General features: G+C 33.7%; 1 protein-coding gene and 2 non-coding genes across 3 annotated transcripts; all 3 read right to left on the bottom strand.

Moving 5' to 3' along the window:
• Positions 1-112: 112 nt before the first annotated feature.
• LOC116026967 (cellulose synthase A catalytic subunit 2 [UDP-forming]-like) lies at positions 113-7758 on the bottom strand. Its single transcript, XM_031268394.1, has 14 exons — positions 7180-7758; positions 6436-6631; positions 6100-6326; positions 5922-6027; positions 5645-5834; positions 3900-4166; positions 3457-3802; positions 3061-3198; positions 2649-2774; positions 2345-2557; positions 1926-2196; positions 1600-1796; positions 1175-1525; positions 113-1095 (listed from the first exon to the last, which is right to left on the bottom strand). Exons 1-14 carry the CDS (start codon positions 7258-7260, stop codon positions 514-516), a joined length of 3291 nt encoding a protein of 1096 aa, XP_031124254.1. The 5' UTR covers positions 7261-7758; the 3' UTR covers positions 113-513.
• A 6493-nt stretch (positions 7759-14251) lies between these two features.
• On the bottom strand, positions 14252-14323 carry TRNAH-GUG. The gene has a single exon. It is a non-coding gene; the product is annotated as a tRNA-His (tRNA).
• A 93-nt stretch (positions 14324-14416) lies between these two features.
• On the bottom strand, positions 14417-14488 carry TRNAH-GUG. Its single transcript has one exon. It is a non-coding gene; the product is annotated as a tRNA-His (tRNA).
• Positions 14489-17559: the final 3071 nt, after the last annotated feature.

Raw genomic sequence — 17559 nt, 5'->3', positions numbered from 1 at the left:
TTAGTATTGACCGTAAAACACATACAAAACCTCGTCAACAAGCTTCAACCACTATCATTCTACTGTTTTTACAGTAAATAATTTGATTGAGAACAAAAAACAATAATGATTCTTGAGTTTCTACACACTGTTTCTGCAATGCAAATTACTATGAAAAGTACACAACATTATATTTGTGTGTGCAATTAAGTCCCTTAATAAGAAGGGGATGTGGTAATAATCTTATATTAATTCCTACCTTTTGGGATTTCACAGACATTGATTGCAAGCCACAAATCCCACACTACCAAAAGAATGAATATCAAAAAAGAAAGAGAACTTTCCCATTCAAAACTACCATGCCCTGCCCTTTAAATCTATACACAACTACAGCCCCTTCCTTCCATTTATCCAACTCATATATATGAATCCTGGGCAATCAAACCATGACGGGATGCGCTTTTGTCTCTCCCCGGGAAATACATCCCACGCAACATTTCTTCTACGCTCAGACCAGATCATCTATTTTCCTTGTTACTCACAGTCCAACCCGCAAACTTCTAACACAAGTCCATCTCTTGACACGAAGGGGTTTATTCGGACCCACAATAGCGAGAAGATAGAAGCCAGAAGAATAGACCACACAACGATAATCGTAGGAACCCCATTCTGTTTCCCCATCAAACCTTTGAGGAAAGGATAGAGATGGACAATAACCCAGATTGCAAAGAAAAGCTTGCCAAATAGCGGTCCCCACGAATCATACCCATTGTTGATGGCGTCTGAAACACCGACTATCACACCAATGATGTTGATGATTAACAGAGTCATGGGAGGGATCAAGAGAGACGTCCACTTAAAGAGGTAAAGCTCCGAAAACTCCCCATCATCCGCTGCTTTGGATGTCACTGTGAAGTTCGTGCTCACTCCGGCCAAAACTTTGAGGAGACCTTGGAAAAGTGCAAAAAGGTGGGACGAGGCACCACCAATCACCCAGAACTGCTCGTTTCTCCACCAATCGTCTATGCCAACACCTCCCCACTGCATCTCCATGATACTAGTGGCAGCAATTGATATGAACATAGCCATGAAGAGGATACTTGCGTAGTTACTAATCTGTAACAAAATAATTATCAGATTTATATCATATCATTGAACGAATTGAGATTTAAGTGCTGCTGAAGAGAAGTCTTACCTCGGGAACAATGAATTTCCCAGTGAGTAAGCAGACTGCTGGGAGTGAACAATATGCAATCAGGGGAATAGAGGTCAATGGATAAACGACTGAGTTTATGTAGGAGAATCGCTCCAGTGGTTTTAAACCACACCCATATCCATACCAAATAGGGCAATGTTTGCTCAATAAAATCTCAACAGATCCCAATGCCCACCGAAGAACCTGGTGCAAACGATCTGAAAGGTTGATGGGAGCAGACCCTTTGAACGCAGGCCTTTTAGGCATGCAGTACACGGATCTCCAGCCATGACAGTGCATCTTAAACCCGGTTAAGATATCCTCAGTAACAGAGCCGTAAATCCATCCAACCTGGTAGCAAGACGAGTAAGGTCACATGCACAATATGCGTGAAAGGAAAAAGTCAATGAAGCTGTCATATATACCTCCTTTCCCCATTCGGTTTTGTCTTCGTAACCACAACTTATGACATGAATAGCTTCTTTCAAAAGGGATGCTGATGTTGCTCCCGGGGGAATACCACCGTTCTCAAGTAGTGTTGAAGCCACAAAAACAGGTGACTGCCCAAATTTTTTCTCGAGTTTAATTTGAGGCATGAGAGATGCTTTGACACTATCAATTCCTGCAATGTAATCAAGCCAGCATTTAATAAAAGTTAAACACTTATCTCAAACATACTTTCAGCACAATCAAGACTGGGAATCATGGCAGCAAAAAAATGAACTCTCCTGGCATTGAGTCGTATATTTACCTTCAATTCCCTCCTCGATATTTTCTAGAGCATGAATCTGTGTTGAAGCTTCCTTGGCTTTAGTCTTCTTTTTATCCTTCGATTTTCCTTTGGTGTTCTTCCTTCGAGATCCACAGCAACAGCAACATAACTTCGGCCAACAGTTGCATGTTTTTCCAGGGGGTTTTGCCTTCTTGGGGGCATCATATCCATAAAGCGCTTGCCTTCTGAAGACACATCCAGTGCCGACATATATTGGGCCCTGAATCCCATCGAGTCCTTTCATATTTATCTGTCATCAGACAAGTGGGAAAATAAATTAATAAAGCAGATGTTTGGTTTCCTTGTAGAAGTTTGGCATAAGTCAAGCTATAATGCAAAGACTGAGTGAAAATCATGTATGGTTACATAAGCAAAGTTTCATCAGTGGCTCCACTCACATCAAAGAAGACAACATTACGATTTGAGTATCTATCATGTCGATCAATTCCATCAAATCTTTGAGGAAATTGCACATAGCAAATCTTTTTGCCAGATTGAGGGTCCATCATAAAACACATAGCTTCCCGGAGTGCCTTGCTGTTATTGATATAATGATCACAATCCACATTGAGTAAGTAAGGAGCATTTGAGATGACAGCTGACACTCGGACCTAGTATCATATTTGAGAAAACAATCAAAACATCAGCCAAAAGAAAAAATAAAAATAACAAGTGCTAAAATTCACAAAGAAGATGGTTTACCAATGCATTCATAGCCCCTGCTTTTTTGTGGTGTTCATAACCTGGCCTCTTCTCACGAGAAACATAAATGAGACGAGGCAATTCATTACCTTCAATGTCATGGACACCATCGTGGCCCAGGAAAACCTGTTGCAACAAATATACACTCAGTACCTAGCATTTTGTAAATATACTAGGATACTAGTCCACAAAAGGGATCCATTTGCCCGGAGAATATACTCTCACTTCCCAGTAGATCCTGCAAGGAGTGCCATTTCAAGTCTCCGGAAGAGTACTATGACTCATTCTGTGATTTTTTTTGTTCCGAGGCACATGTTTAAGGAGCCTCTATGTGTACACATTTTCTTTTATGCCTCGGCAAAATTGTACCATACTAAAACCGAAGGAAAAACAAAAATATTAGAATACATACCTGGATCATTCCAGGGTGATCCCTGACATTGTTTCCAGGCCAAGGAGTACCATCTTGCATGGTCCAGCCATCCTCAGGAACCTTCTGTGCCATGGCAACCAACCCATTGATCCGAACCTTAAACTCCTCATACTCTCTCTGAAACAAAATTAGTAATATAAGCATTAAAATCGTCAATTTTGTAGCCATATACTGAACTAGTTACCCATACAACTAGCTTATCATTTTCACCAACCCGCTGGAACTCATCTTTCCTCAGTTTTTATAACATGACTCTTCCTATGAAATTTAGAAGTTCTTTCGAAGGTTCCAGATGGTAGGTTTTGGCTCTTCTAGTAGCTATAGAGAAAGGTAAAACAAGAAAGAGGAAGCCAAAAGAAGCAGAAATTAGCATACCTTAATTGCTCTTCGTTCCCTCACAAAAGTTGGATCCACTTTGTTTCTCAGATAATCAATCTTCTGAGCAAAGTACCACTCCGGTGCCCGGGGTTCTATGCAGTATCTTTTACAGAACGGGACCCATTTCCTTGCAAATTCAGATGTCTCAGACAGGGCCTCAAAAGTAAGCATGGCAGCACCATCATCTGAGACATAGCATGAGACCTTATCGACTGGATAATCTACAGCGAGGATGGAGAGAACAGTATTTGCAGTTATGAGTGGAGGTTCTTTCATGGGATCCACAGTACTCACAAATACGTCAATATGGGCTAACTCAGAAGGCTTCCCTTCTTTGTCATACCTGAGGAAAACAATATCCAATAAAAATTTAGGACATATAGAAGTTGTTTAAATAAAACAAAATGGAGAGTGAGAAAAATAATGAAACATGTTTGTACCTAAGTGACAGTCTATCTAAGTACGTTTCTCGCTGAATAGGGAACCATTTCGGGAACTGATCAAATATCCACGATACAGCAAACCAAATCTCACATATAATAGAAGTCAGCCACAAACCATATGCATCATTGACAGGGTGGAGAATTCTATAATGGAAAAACAACCCAAGAATCACCATGCGGAGTAAAATGATTAATCTGTAAGGGCTTAGTTTGCTTGAGGGAATCGGTATCTTCCTTGAAAGTGGCTGTCTACCTTCATCCATCCTGCAACACAATAGACAAATGAATGAACTCTCTAACGAGAATTAAGAAAGGAATGCAAAAACAGCATGATTTATAAGACGAAGACGCTTTGTTAGATTCAAGCAGACATGAAGCCTAGCCAATTACCTTGCAAATTGGCAAAGTTCCTAAAGAAAATATGCATCAAATGCCCATGGAAACCTATATAAGCCCAAGGGGTTGTTTGGTTCAATTCCATCATTCCATGTGAGGATTGGATTTAATGAAGGGATAGTTAATACAGGAATTTAAAATCCTAGGGTTGATGTCTGGATTAATGCCAGGTTCCATGTTTGGCACGACTTACGGAGTATTAAAGTCAGGATATTAATATGGACTAATTTTTTTTCCAAGAATATCCTTCAAATTTAGTTCGTAACTATATTAGTTACTCTGTAATCTGTATATAACACTGTGTGCGCACGTATATCGTATAAACATTATATATAAGAACTCTGCAATTTTATGTCCATATCCAATCCCAATTTTTATAATCCCCTCCCCTAGGATTGAATATAGTGTGGGTCCCACAAATATAGAAAATGGTCGAGCATGAGAATCGGGATGGTAATCCAATCCCCCCATATCCGGATATAATCCCGGAAACCGACAACCCCTAAGTATGTTAATTGAATTACTGATCTGATCCTACTGATTACAAATTATAGGGAGCTTCTACTCTTACTCTACTAGTTCTTACTTGTGCCCATAATATTCACTCTCCTGAGGTAAAACTTACACTCACATTTTATTTGGAATCAGAAACTTTTGCTTTATAGCAAATTATAGTAACCAATAATGTCCGTTTTCATTTTTGTTCTTTTCTTTCCAACGTAGAAATTTGTACAGCTCAAAATTGAAAATGCTAACACTCCAGCCAAAGTAAATAGTAATCGAAAGATAAGATTGTTCTGCCATTTGTGTTTCAACGCTTACCCAACTCAGAAAAGTTCGGTTAGATCATTAAGCATGCAAGTCTACACCAACACACGTTGATTTGCCTAATTTAGCAAAACTTTTCATTTGACCGGCAGAAGCTAACAAGCCAACAATGATTGGTAGCAATTTGTCTTTCAAGACGCAACCACTAAATACCTAGGTAAATAAACAATAAAGTAGATAGGGAAAAATGTTCATTTATAACTATTTTTATCATGAAACTGGATCATATTGTTAAAAAGGGTTTAACTTTGTAAATTGGCCCTCTACTCCTCTAGGACAGCTAGACCTAATATAGCAACCAATCAAATTGCACCTATTTTGATCCCCAAAATTAAGATTGCTATTCTTTAATTATTTTTAGTAAGGAGTGTAAAACGTCGTAATAAAACAAACAATCAACAGCACACAACAACTACAGTCTACAGGTCAAATCATCCACACAACAAATTAAAGAAACTAGAGGTCAAATCACCAACGCTACTTTACCATAAAAAAAGAAAAAGAAATAGTGCACCTACTTAAGCAAATCAGGATCATCCGGCTCATCTCCACCATTCTTCCCACCGCCTTTATCTCCTTCATGCTTAACCACCTGCAGCTTATCACCCTGCTTTTTTTTCCATTCCTCCATTCTTTCTTTCCATGCAACAGTACCATAACCATAGACTGCCAAGTCCTTCTTTGGATCCATTGGTCGAGGTGGCAAAGCTACACCGAAAGTGAATCAGAGCAAGTCCTCTTGGGCACAGTAAAAGAAGAACATTCACATTTCACAGCAATATCAAATTTACTTACAGGTCACAGATGCTGTATCTGAAAACGGCACAGGATGAACCTTTTTTCCACGTCCCATAAATGGAGGGATAATAAGAGCATGCTTATCAGCTGAAATTCCATCGTCCTTCACAACACAATGCTCCATCAAAATTTAGGCGAAATTCAGCAAAATTCAAATAGAGGTGAATAAGCCTACCTCTTCACCATAGGTAAGGAGAGGGATTTCTGAGCCAGGAGCAGAGGGATCTGCTTCCGATGGTGTCATGATTCCAGAACCGTTAACACCATAAGCATTAAGGCGAGCAGCCAGTGCTGCCTCAGCAACGTGGTGAGGATCTCTTCTTACATTGCTATTATAATCAAACTCATGGTCAAGATCATCAAAATCATCCTCTTCTTCATCTCCTTCAACTCTAGGACTCCCTAAAATAGAGCGGATTGTCTATCACATGATGTCTTCATTCATACCACACGCTTCCATACTAAAACCAAACATAATAATCACTAAAAGTGTAAAGGCAAGAGGAATTACCTTTTAAACGCTTGTACCTAGTTTTGCACTGAGGACAAGCTTGATTGCCTTCCCTCCTTTCATACTCATAACAGGGTCGACAAACAGGGAATGCACATTCATTGCAAGCAACAAATGGCTCCCCATCAACTGTAATTTCAATCTCATCTCCACAAATCTGACAACTCTGTCCACTCAATTCCTTTACAGAAGTAACCTGTTAAGAAACAGGCAATATAATCCATCAGATCAAGAAATACATAATTTGAAAGACAAGTATAATTAACCCCACCATAAAATCCACATCTACACTACAGAATTTCGGTAAGAAAAACAAATGTGTAACTTACTCCAAAATTTTTAATAAAAATAAAAATTAATATTATTATTACTATTAAATCTTAGAAAATGAGCTAAAAGAAACTTGTTTAGGCAAGCAATTAACTTAAATATAGAGCAAGCAAAATCTGGAGTAGATAAGTAGATTTACCCTGCAGCAATATATTACAAAAATCCACCAAAACACAATAATGTAAACTGAGATTTCCAGCTTAAGCTCCAGCAAAAAATTAAAATTCTTGAATAAAAACCAAATCTTTGTTGTAAAAACCCAAAATATTTGAAGATTAATTTAAAAAACCTTAAATGTGGACATGCCCACCTAGCACCGACACAAATGTTCCAGACCCCCCACCCCCAAAACAGTTGGATAATCCCCTAAAATGAGAATGAAGCAAGAAAGAAGATATTCTTGAATGCACTTACTCTTCCAATCTCATCAGCATTGATGAGTACAAACTCATTCCTATTGTGTGAACCAGCAATAAGCCTTCCTTTGGTGTCCATTGGACTCCGCCACTATCTTCACAATAATGAAACAGATAAAAAGACCCAATTCTGTCTTTACACTTAAATCCGCCCGAGCGCCCCCATTGCAGAGATCAGTCAAAGAAAAGCGCTGCCTTTTCTTCTTCTTCTTCTTCTTGTTCCCCTTCTCTAACTCTTGCTTGGGCCAATGCTCTTAAACACCAATAACAGGTGAAAACGACGTACAATCACAGAAATACAGACACAAATGATATTGTATTTTTATTTTTTTTTATAAAAAAAATATAGGTGCGTGCGTATATATGAATATGAATGTATTATCCCGTATATAATAAGGGATATGATTCCTTTCTTGAGAGAAACCCGGTGGGGGATAGTGGGTTTCTCTCTTGGTGAGCTGTGGGTGGCGTGGGATCAGAGAATCAAAACCCCCCCACGGGAGTTGAAGAACAACAAAGGGATCGACAAAGACAAGTAGAGAGAGAGAGAGAGAGAAAAAGAGGGCATCGAAAGTTCAACGCTTAGTTGAGAAGGGACAAGAGAGAATGGGTGGATCGGATGGATGTTTTGATGATTTTAATCGACGGCAGGTAGAAGCGTGGTGGGGTCCATGTTTTGCTGGTGTTGTAGGGACCCCATCCGTCGGGTGCAAACTGCAAACTGTGTCTTAGGTTGGTGTCGGGGGTAAATACGGAAATTTCCCATATTTTCTTCTCTTTTTTTTTTCATTAAACAATAATATACCGCTCCGTATATAGACACAGTAAATTTTGGAATCCTGACTCCTGAGAGTGAGAGAGTCACGTGCTATGCATGTACACTATTTCAACAGGGATTTATTCCTTTTTTGTTCTTTTCTTTTCCATTATCCTCTTTAAATTTTTAATGCTTTGACCGCTTAATTTAACATAGTTTCTACAATTTCTTTACCTTCAACGCTTTTTCCTAGAAAATTTAATATAGGGAGTTTTAATTACATATCAATTTTTTTTTATTTTCTTGCCCACAATTGTTTTATTTTCTCAACTTAATTAACTGGCATAACCGCATAACTAAAATATTCCCGTCATTTTTATATTTAAAAAAAAAGTACATAAATTATATGGTAATTGTAGAATTTGTCCTTAAGTATTGGTCATACCCGCTTTTCGTCTCTAAATTATCATTGACGTTGCATTTTTCTTCCATTTACTAATAAAATATTATGGACGAAATTTGTAATTTTAGTATAACTCAGGGACAAAAAGTGAACATGATCAACACTCAGAGACAAATTATACAATTATCCTTTAACTTAGAGACAAAAAGTGTAATTTTTCCTTTTAAAAAACACCACTAGTAAAAATAGTGTTAAATTAAAAAAATGGACTAATAATAATTACTTTCTATATAAGTTTATAAATTACTGTTAGCCATTTAGTTGAGACTGCATGTGTAATTTTTCCTTAAGGTGTCCCCCCCTCAAATTCATAAACATAAAATAAAGTTTGAGATTCAAATTGGATGTCTATTCAATTTAAAGAGTTTGACATTGGTATATTATTCAAATAATTTAAGATTTAGTTTCCAATTCAATCTATTAATTTCAATCTCGAGGAGTGACTTGCCTAACAAAATTATATAAAGTGCTGGCTTTTTTGTTTGGGTGCACCTAAGACCTCCTAAAACGAGGAGATTAGACTTTTTTTTTTTTTGGATCAGACTTTAATCCACATCATTAGCATCCGAGTGAAGTAAGGTACCAATGCAGCAATGCCACCTAGATTGCTATCCAAGATTGTAGATTTCAAAGTTAGGGAATTATGTTCAAAGTAAGTAAATGTCTTGTGTATACAGGCATTTAGTCATATTTGTTGAGTCCCTAAATTATTTTAATTTACATTCTCCTAAATATAATTTGTTGGGGCAGGATGTGGAGAGGTCTTAGAGTTAAACATTTAACCTTTTTGGAAGAAGACGGTATATTTCCAATTACCCGTCAGCTTGTCTCATATTAGCTAAAAAGTCAGCACACTTGTTGTTAACTTTTAAAAAAAAATGTACAATTACAGCAAAAGCCATATTTTGTATTAATTTCTTTTTTCTTTTTCTGATGGATTTCTACTTCAATATACATTTACAGCCCTTAAGTCCTGATTATTTCGTGTTACTTTATACTCCACTCCGTACCTAATTGTGATAATAGTGGACAAAGATGGTAACAAGTGGGCGGTGATTATTGTGATAGTAAACTGAAGTGGGTAAATAATTGAAACAATAAAATTCGGTATTTTATAAAAGACAATATAAACAACGGATAAAATTATAGAAATACAAAATTTTCATCAAAATTACCATCAAAATTACATTTATTTATTAGCTATCATGAATTGACCGACTAGCTCCAATATATAAAATAAATTTATTTATTAATTAAACACAAATCATATATTATATCACGCCATGTGAAATTTTTTAATCATTATAGATTGATCATATAAATCAAAGTTAACTTCATTTTTGGTTTTATATATGTACAACTGGTAGTCCACTTTTATAGAACGCACTTTCAAATAAAGGCTCGAATTAATCGGATTACACTTCGCGGGTCATTTCCCCAACTATGGGATTTTTTTTAAATGGTCAAAATAAGTTATTAAAGTTGATGTTGACATTAGGCTTAATCACAATATCTATAAATCATTCCTAATTAATTTATACTGTAATTTCCATCGCTCTCCATTATTGAACTCAATTATATTTCACTACCGACACTTAAAGCATGACTTATTAATTTATTATAATCACCCATTAATAATGCATGCATGTACGCCTAACTATTAGTATAACTTCGTTATATATACCCTAAGCAAATGTACATATAGTCTCTGTGTTCAGCTGATTTACCATGATTTATATTTTTCCATACGATGCTCTATCGGGTCGGCATATGGTGGCCATTGGAGTTGGGGATTCAAACTTTTGAAAAGAGGAAAAAAAAATCAAAACAGGGTATTACTTTTTTATTATTATTATTATTATTATTAACAAACTTGGTAACCATTCAACCCTTGTACGGAGTACTTAGTTGATCATCAATATGCAAGAAAGTTTAATTATTTAGTGACATAGTATAAATGTATAATTAACTAAATCCTAATTGCTTTACATGATGATTATAATGAACATGGCCGGGGAGGCATCTTAGTAGCTATCTAATTCGTCTATTGGCTTATTATTCTTTGTTCACTCCACATTCATTAAAGTTTATATACTTTTAAAAGTTACAAAAAAAAAAAAAAAGTGATTCATACTAAACAAAAAGTTCTAAAAATTAAAACCAACCCTTCCTTAGCTTGGGGTGAATAGATAATCTTTAATTCTGAGACACATACAAATTAAAGGCAAAAGGAAATTCAATAAATAAAGTGAATAAAACCGACACTTTTATATAAATATAAAGATACACACACGAGAGCCAAATATGCAACACACATCTACAGATTAAAGATTCACAAAGAAAAAGTGATTAATTCCATACATGAAAATTAAGAATTTGAAAAAACAAATACAACTTAATTATTCGACATTTCAAAATAACTAGTAAGCAAACTCTTAATATAAAGAGTAAATTCAAAAGTTTGATTTTTGTATATGTTACTAACTTTTGATTAATTAGTTGTAAAATTAAGCACATTGTTTTAACATGGCTGGCTGGCAAGCTTTTGATTTGGCATTGGATGCTTTAATTCTATGAAAGTAGGCTGCCAATAATCATTTGCTCTTGACCATTTTCAATGTGTCACTTCCAGTGGGACAGCACTATATTTCACAAGATATATTGTTACATGCTTGGACATACATGCATATATATATTATAATCTTCAATTCACACTTCAAACATCATATATCAACTCAATCACCCAGACCAATAGCCGATCATGAAATTAAAATAAGACCTAATCATTATTATTTAACTAATTAAGCTAAATTACGTTTTGTCAGCATAATTACCAAAACATCTTCTTTAATATAGGATACTATAGTTTAGATTAACATAATATTTATTTTCTAAAACATGAATATATTTTTTTTTTCACATTGCATTGATATTAACATTTTACATGATTCAACTAGCTAGTCAAATATAAGTCGGGTATCATTCAAGCTAATTTCCTAACATCATATTTAAGTGGCTTAAATTTCTCTCAATTGAAGTAACATCAACATGTATTTTATTATCTTAGTTATGACCGTGTGTATATTTAATTTATTATGGTTGTGATATAAATTTACTCTCCAAATTATTAAACAAAATTGATTGATTTTATATCCAAAGTGTTTTTGACACCCTGGTGTTTTAAAAATTTAGAAATTAAATATACATTTAGATGTTTTCAAAATACAAAAATATATATATTTAGATATAATAACAATTGATCAGAGGTGACAAAATTCATTGTACACATAATGTACAGACATTGGTGAAAATAAAAAACTAAATTCGCAACTCACAATTTATCTATTTTAGCGCAACTGAATAAATGTTACGGAGTATAAATTAAAAGATTAAAATTAATATTGCATAAGTTAGAAATATATAATATATGAAAAAATAAAAACAAAAAGTATGCAAGCTGGGGTCCCACATGGTTATATCTATGTCAGAGCGCCAGCTGTCGAGTTCTTCTTACCCAAAACTATAATCGTCGGTGGAATGCGAAACTAAAATTAAAAAGGGAAAATAAATACAGAAACTGATGTTAAAAAAGAAAAAGAAAAAAAAAAAAAGTGGGGCCCGTGTGGAAATAAGGGAGGGCAAGTGGCGTGGGCCCCGTATTGATTACGCCGCAGTGCGCAATGTTGAGCGATCAAGGGACGGCGGTGTTCCACGTGTTAGGGGTGACGTGGGCCAACCCGACAGCTATGTAAACAACAGTGATGTCGGTCCGTTTCATTAGGTGAGCTGTCGCGCAACAGCAACTTAGTTGTCCGTATCCACAGATATTATGATGTTATTATTAGCGAGGAAAAAAGGAATATAATTTCTTCTTTCTTTTTTATTTCTTTTGCCTTTTTGGACATTTTCGGGATTTGATATCACACGTCTCCTGTCATTGCTTTTTACCATTTTAGACATTGTTAATGATGAGTAATATTATATTATATAAATTTTTAAACAACACATAGCCACAGTGTTTAAATTAAGGCGGGAACTTGGGGCGCGGTAAATTCCATTTTTCGTTTTTGTTCTTTTGAATACATTAAAATTTATGTGTACTAACAAAAAAAAACTATTAAAATTTATGTGGGATAAATTATCTTAATATAATAAAATCTGATTGGTTTTAATGGTGATTTGCAAAAAAAAAATAAAAAAATTGTTCATTACTTATTTTCTTTAGTAATTTTTTATTATTTTTAAATTTAATTTTTTGTGTTTAATAGTACTTTTAATGTAGTTTTTAAATATATAAATTTTATATATTAATGCTAAACTTAATATTATTAAAAATTGGATTAAAAATAACTTCAGTCAAGCCTCGTTAAACGAATCAAACAACCATTTTGGGACGGAGGTAGTATAATATTTTCAATTCAACTAACTCGCTAATACAATAATCTACTTAATTAATACTCCATTTGTTCCATTTTACCTTTTTCTTTAATTATTCATTAATCAAATCAATTATTTTGTTGTTTGTTTATTTTCTTTAATATTTATAACTATTTTTAAATTTGATTATTTGTGTTTACTTTAATAGTATTTTTAATGTAATTTTTAAATATATAAATCTTATATACTAATACTAAAAATTTAAATTTATAATAACTTTAGTCACATTTCGTTAACTAACCACATAAAATAGTAAGTAGGGAGTAAATTTTAAAGACAAATCTTTTGTTCCATCAACTTTATGTCTTTTATCACTACACATGTTATAATTGACATTAATTACATATTAAAGAGAGTAGTTAGTACAATTAATGAACCCAAAATTGTTACACGCTTCGAGTTAATTAAAATGATTTTTTCTCTCTCGGTTTAATTCGTTGCACATAATTTTTCTAGTGCAGTTTACATCTCTTGTGTAATTTATGAACTATTACACATGAGTATAATTTCCTCAATGTACAACTTTAATTAATGATTGTAAATTTCCATTGACACAAATAAAATAACGGTTTTTATCTTTGACCCAATATACTCTCAAAGCAAGTGAAAAAGTTTAAGGTGGTACTAATCATTAAGTAATTAGCTAGTTTTTAAAATATAATATTATATACTAACTTTTGTAGGCACTTAGATACACTTTCAAATGAGAAATACTATTCGAACTTCAAAAATGTACTCCTAATTTCAAAGAAATTAAAACTTGTTACATAAAATTATCCCCTTTCTTATTTTTATAATCAATTAAATACTACTCCGTAAGAAATACACGTATATAAAATTGAGAAATAAAGTACGAAATGATACGACGTGACGTTCCTAAAATCGTATGAAAAGTTTGGAGACACGGCCATGAAAAATGGTTTGAAATAACGTACGTATTTCCTGGGTCGTCTTCCGACACTTGGTTGACGTGAATCATGTGCTGAAAACCTTTTATTTCTGTGTAAAATATTGTTAATTGTTTTTACTTTTTATTTTCTGAATACATGCATGCATATTACATGCTTCTGGTTTTTTGTGCTTCCACCGAAAGCGAACTGGGTAATATCTTCATTAATTGCTTATTCAACTTCATTAATTTGTATAGAGCCAGCTGCATTATATTTTATATTAGTGCACGCACATAATTAAGCTAGTAGTTAAAGACTACTTAAAGTAGTGCGGTTCTTTCAATTCGTTGATGGGTTTTATCACAATCATAAATTCATAATTATGGAGCGCTCAAAATATAGTGAATTTGGTTTTTCAAAACTATTTTGATGTATTAATTGAAAATTGCCAATCGCGGATTAAAAGAAAATGGAAAATTCGAGTTAATTCTAACTGGATAAGAAACTCAAAATCCATAAAAAATGTGGCTGCTGGGATTCGAGCCCAGGTCTCAACGGCCACAACATAGAATTCTCACCACTAAACTACAGCCACTTTTGTTTTATATTTTAATTGAAACTATCTAATCCCGATAAAAGGAAATGGAAAATTCGAGTTAATTTTAACGGGATTAAAAAGCCCAAAAATTGTGGCTGCTGGGATTCGAGCCCAGGTCTCTACGGCCACAACGTAGAATTCTTACCACTAAACTACAGCCACTTTTTGTTTAAAACTTTAAACATATGTATATTGTTTGTAAATGATTGTATAGCAGATGACAATGGGGCTGGTCTGTTTTACTATCCTGCCTATTACAACATCTTTTAGCTCAGTGAAACCTAAAGAAACTTTTCTTTTTGAGTGACTAGCCACTATTAGAGAACTTTAGATGGCAAGTAATTATAAAGTCAACCTAGGTTGTCCCTAATAACCTGCTCAAACTAAGAAAGCCACTAAATTACATAAACCGAGAGTCGAATTCGAAACATTTTGGTTACCAAGTATAATAGTTTGACTCACTTCTTATCATAATAAATACCATATTTAAGTGGGTTTTGCCCCAAGAGAATGGATAAAGATTTGATATGATGTTATATATTGTTGCCTTGTAACCATCTTATGAGTTAAATAGCCCAAATACATGGGCCTTTGAGCAGAAAAAATATGACAATATATTCTGGTTCAAGAGATCTGCCATGACTTGCTCATCCAGTCCAACTAGCTAGGATAATGCTATTAGACAACTTCTTGATATAGGCCAGGGTTTGTCTAATCAATAATGCAATTTTATAAGATCTAATATCTATAAGCAAAGGCATAACCTAGCTAGCTTTACTAATGTTAGACATATATGAAGTTTCACTAGATTTGATTAACTCATTACATTAATTTATGAATACCTAACGGAAAAATCACATGCATTTTTTCATTGTGTACACTATGCTATATGCCACCTAAAGTCATTTAAATGCCATAACTCCTATTTATCCACATAATAAATATGCCGTGACCATTCTTGTGATATGTTTGACTTGAGGGGTATATGTAGTTGCTATGTACTCTGAATTTGAAGTGCCCTCTCCACAAAGCCACATATATCATATGATAAGTCTCATGTAGGGAAGGAAAGTGGGTCATCGTCCTAACACTTACAACCACCTTCTTTAAAACCATTATTATTAAAAGTAGGAAAAATTGTGCCTCACCACACCAAATCACATGCTATATACGTTTGATTCTTCGATCATTAGGCCATTAATAACAAGGTCTAGTTGCTCGCTCGGTTGGATTACTTCGTTTCTTAGTTGGTGTTAGTGGTTTGTCTTAGTCATGTCACGTGCAAGTAGAAGAATTACGTAATGAAATAAAAATAAAGAGAATATAAATGTTATTTTACAATAAATACGACATGAATTTGGAATGAGATAGGAGTTACTATTTGGTTTAATTTGTAGAAAAAACATAGTCAAGGTTATGGAAGAAATTATCTTCCAGTGTTTTATTAGAGTTTATGTATGTATGTATTTACATATATGTATATTGTATATATAGAATTAGGATTATATGAAAACAATGTTTCCTGTTAAAACACGTAGAATCACTTCATCTATTCATTGTTTGGGTTGGTTAAGGGCTGGAAAATAATCTAATTCGTTTATTTGAGTTTACCTTTTGAAAAAAAAAATACTTTTGAGTTTATTTGAGTTTACTAAGAGCTAAAAAAAATTACACAAAAAAAAAAAATAGGGTGACATTTTCGTAATATTATGATGCATTGGACAAATTAAAGCTTCAGTGTGCATACAACCAATATTACGAAAAAAGTAATAATAAATGAATTAGATTATTTTACATTTTTCTTACAAGAATATGCCATTGTATAGACAATAATGGCTTCATATATATGAAATATTAGTGATAACAAATATTTTGACAAATGACAAACCAGCCCATTCTCCATACATAATAACGACAACAAATAGTGGTCCGTATGTAATATAAGAAATTCCCATGAACATAATTGAGAGCAAGTGTCGTAGGATGTCGCGTGACTTTAGGAGGTTTACATTTGTGTGGCCAAAATTTCTAAATAATCGTATCAAAAGATTGAAGAAAATGACAGATCGAAGAGATGGGGACTGGGGAGCACTAATTAAGAAAAAAAAAATGGATCCATTTACATGTCACCACGTCCTAAACCATCTCAAATATCTATCACCCATTAATTAAGTAGGCTAACTACATATCAAATACCAGGTAAAATTAAACTTGATAGAAAACACCTGTTTTTTTTAGAAAAAAAAAAAACTTGATAGAAAACACCTAAATTGTATTAATAATGGAATCATTTCTTAAAGGATCAAACAACTTAATAGGTAAAATTTAAATTTATTTTTAGTATCAGTTTATATGTCACTTCTTGTTCTATTTTTTTTTTAAATTAAAAAAATAAAGGACAACCTAATTAAATGTACTAATTTAAATCGTTTATCAAGTTATCCCTAATCTATACATGGAACTTAAGGTCGAAGCAACTCTGTTGGATCATTTCATACATACATCACCCACAATTCATTTGAGATGCTTTAATTAATTAATTAATTATTATTCGAGATGCTTTATTTGCTCTATAACTTGACATTAAAACTTGGTATAACAATAATAATTTCAAAAGATAACAACGAAACTACTTTATCACTTGCACCAATCTAAATATTGAAGAAGATATTGTCATCTGCAGTTGCCGACATTATATGATACTACATCACTACTACGTTAAAGTTGAATAATGGTCCAAGTGTCCAACACATATCTTTTTCAGTGGATATGATCATGAGTAATTCAAGTTGAGGTTAATTAGGTTATCTTTACCCATGCAATCTTCTCTCACCTTCAAAATGTCATATCACTAAATTTGTAATTATCTATTATTTTATGTTTTTAATGGTTGGTTGAGAGATGCTAGTTAGACGATCCTATGAACTTGTCTCAAACTATACTTGCGTGTACACTTTTATGCACAAGGAATCGAACCTATCATGTGGAACAAGTGTTAAGTAGGACTTCTTATCCACTTCCAGGAGCATAGATTCTTCTATTATTGTGTATATGGATTTCAAATTTTCAATAGTTCATGAGACACCATTGAATTTGACAGGTGCAAAATATATCTTCAATCATGCATCTAGCTTCATATTCGATGTGCAAAAGTTTATTTGTTGGTTTATATGAATGATATATATTGTGTAGTTCCTTTTTTTTTTTTTTTTTTTTTTTTTTTTTTTTTTTTT

The sequence above is a fragment of the Ipomoea triloba genome, chromosome 1, assembly GCF_003576645.1.
Source record: "Ipomoea triloba cultivar NCNSP0323 chromosome 1, ASM357664v1".
NCBI lineage: Eukaryota > Viridiplantae > Streptophyta > Magnoliopsida > Solanales > Convolvulaceae > Ipomoea > Ipomoea triloba.
Note: the sequence above shows the minus strand (reverse complement) of the source record. Positions and strands in the feature narration are given on the sequence as shown.

Excerpts from the sequence above, each read along its gene's own strand:
- LOC116026967 (XM_031268394.1), bottom strand. The coding sequence starts at position 7,260 with ATGGACACCAAAGGAAGGCTTATTGCTGGTTCACACAATAGGAATGAG. Across the intron at positions 6,632-7,179 it reads ATGCTGATGAGATTGGAAGA|GTTACTTCTGTAAAGGAATT; the intron begins GTAAGTGCATTC and ends GTTTCTTAACAG. Across the intron at positions 3,199-3,456 it reads GGGAACGAAGAGCAATTAAG|AGAGAGTATGAGGAGTTTAA; the intron begins GTATGCTAATTT and ends ATTTTGTTTCAG.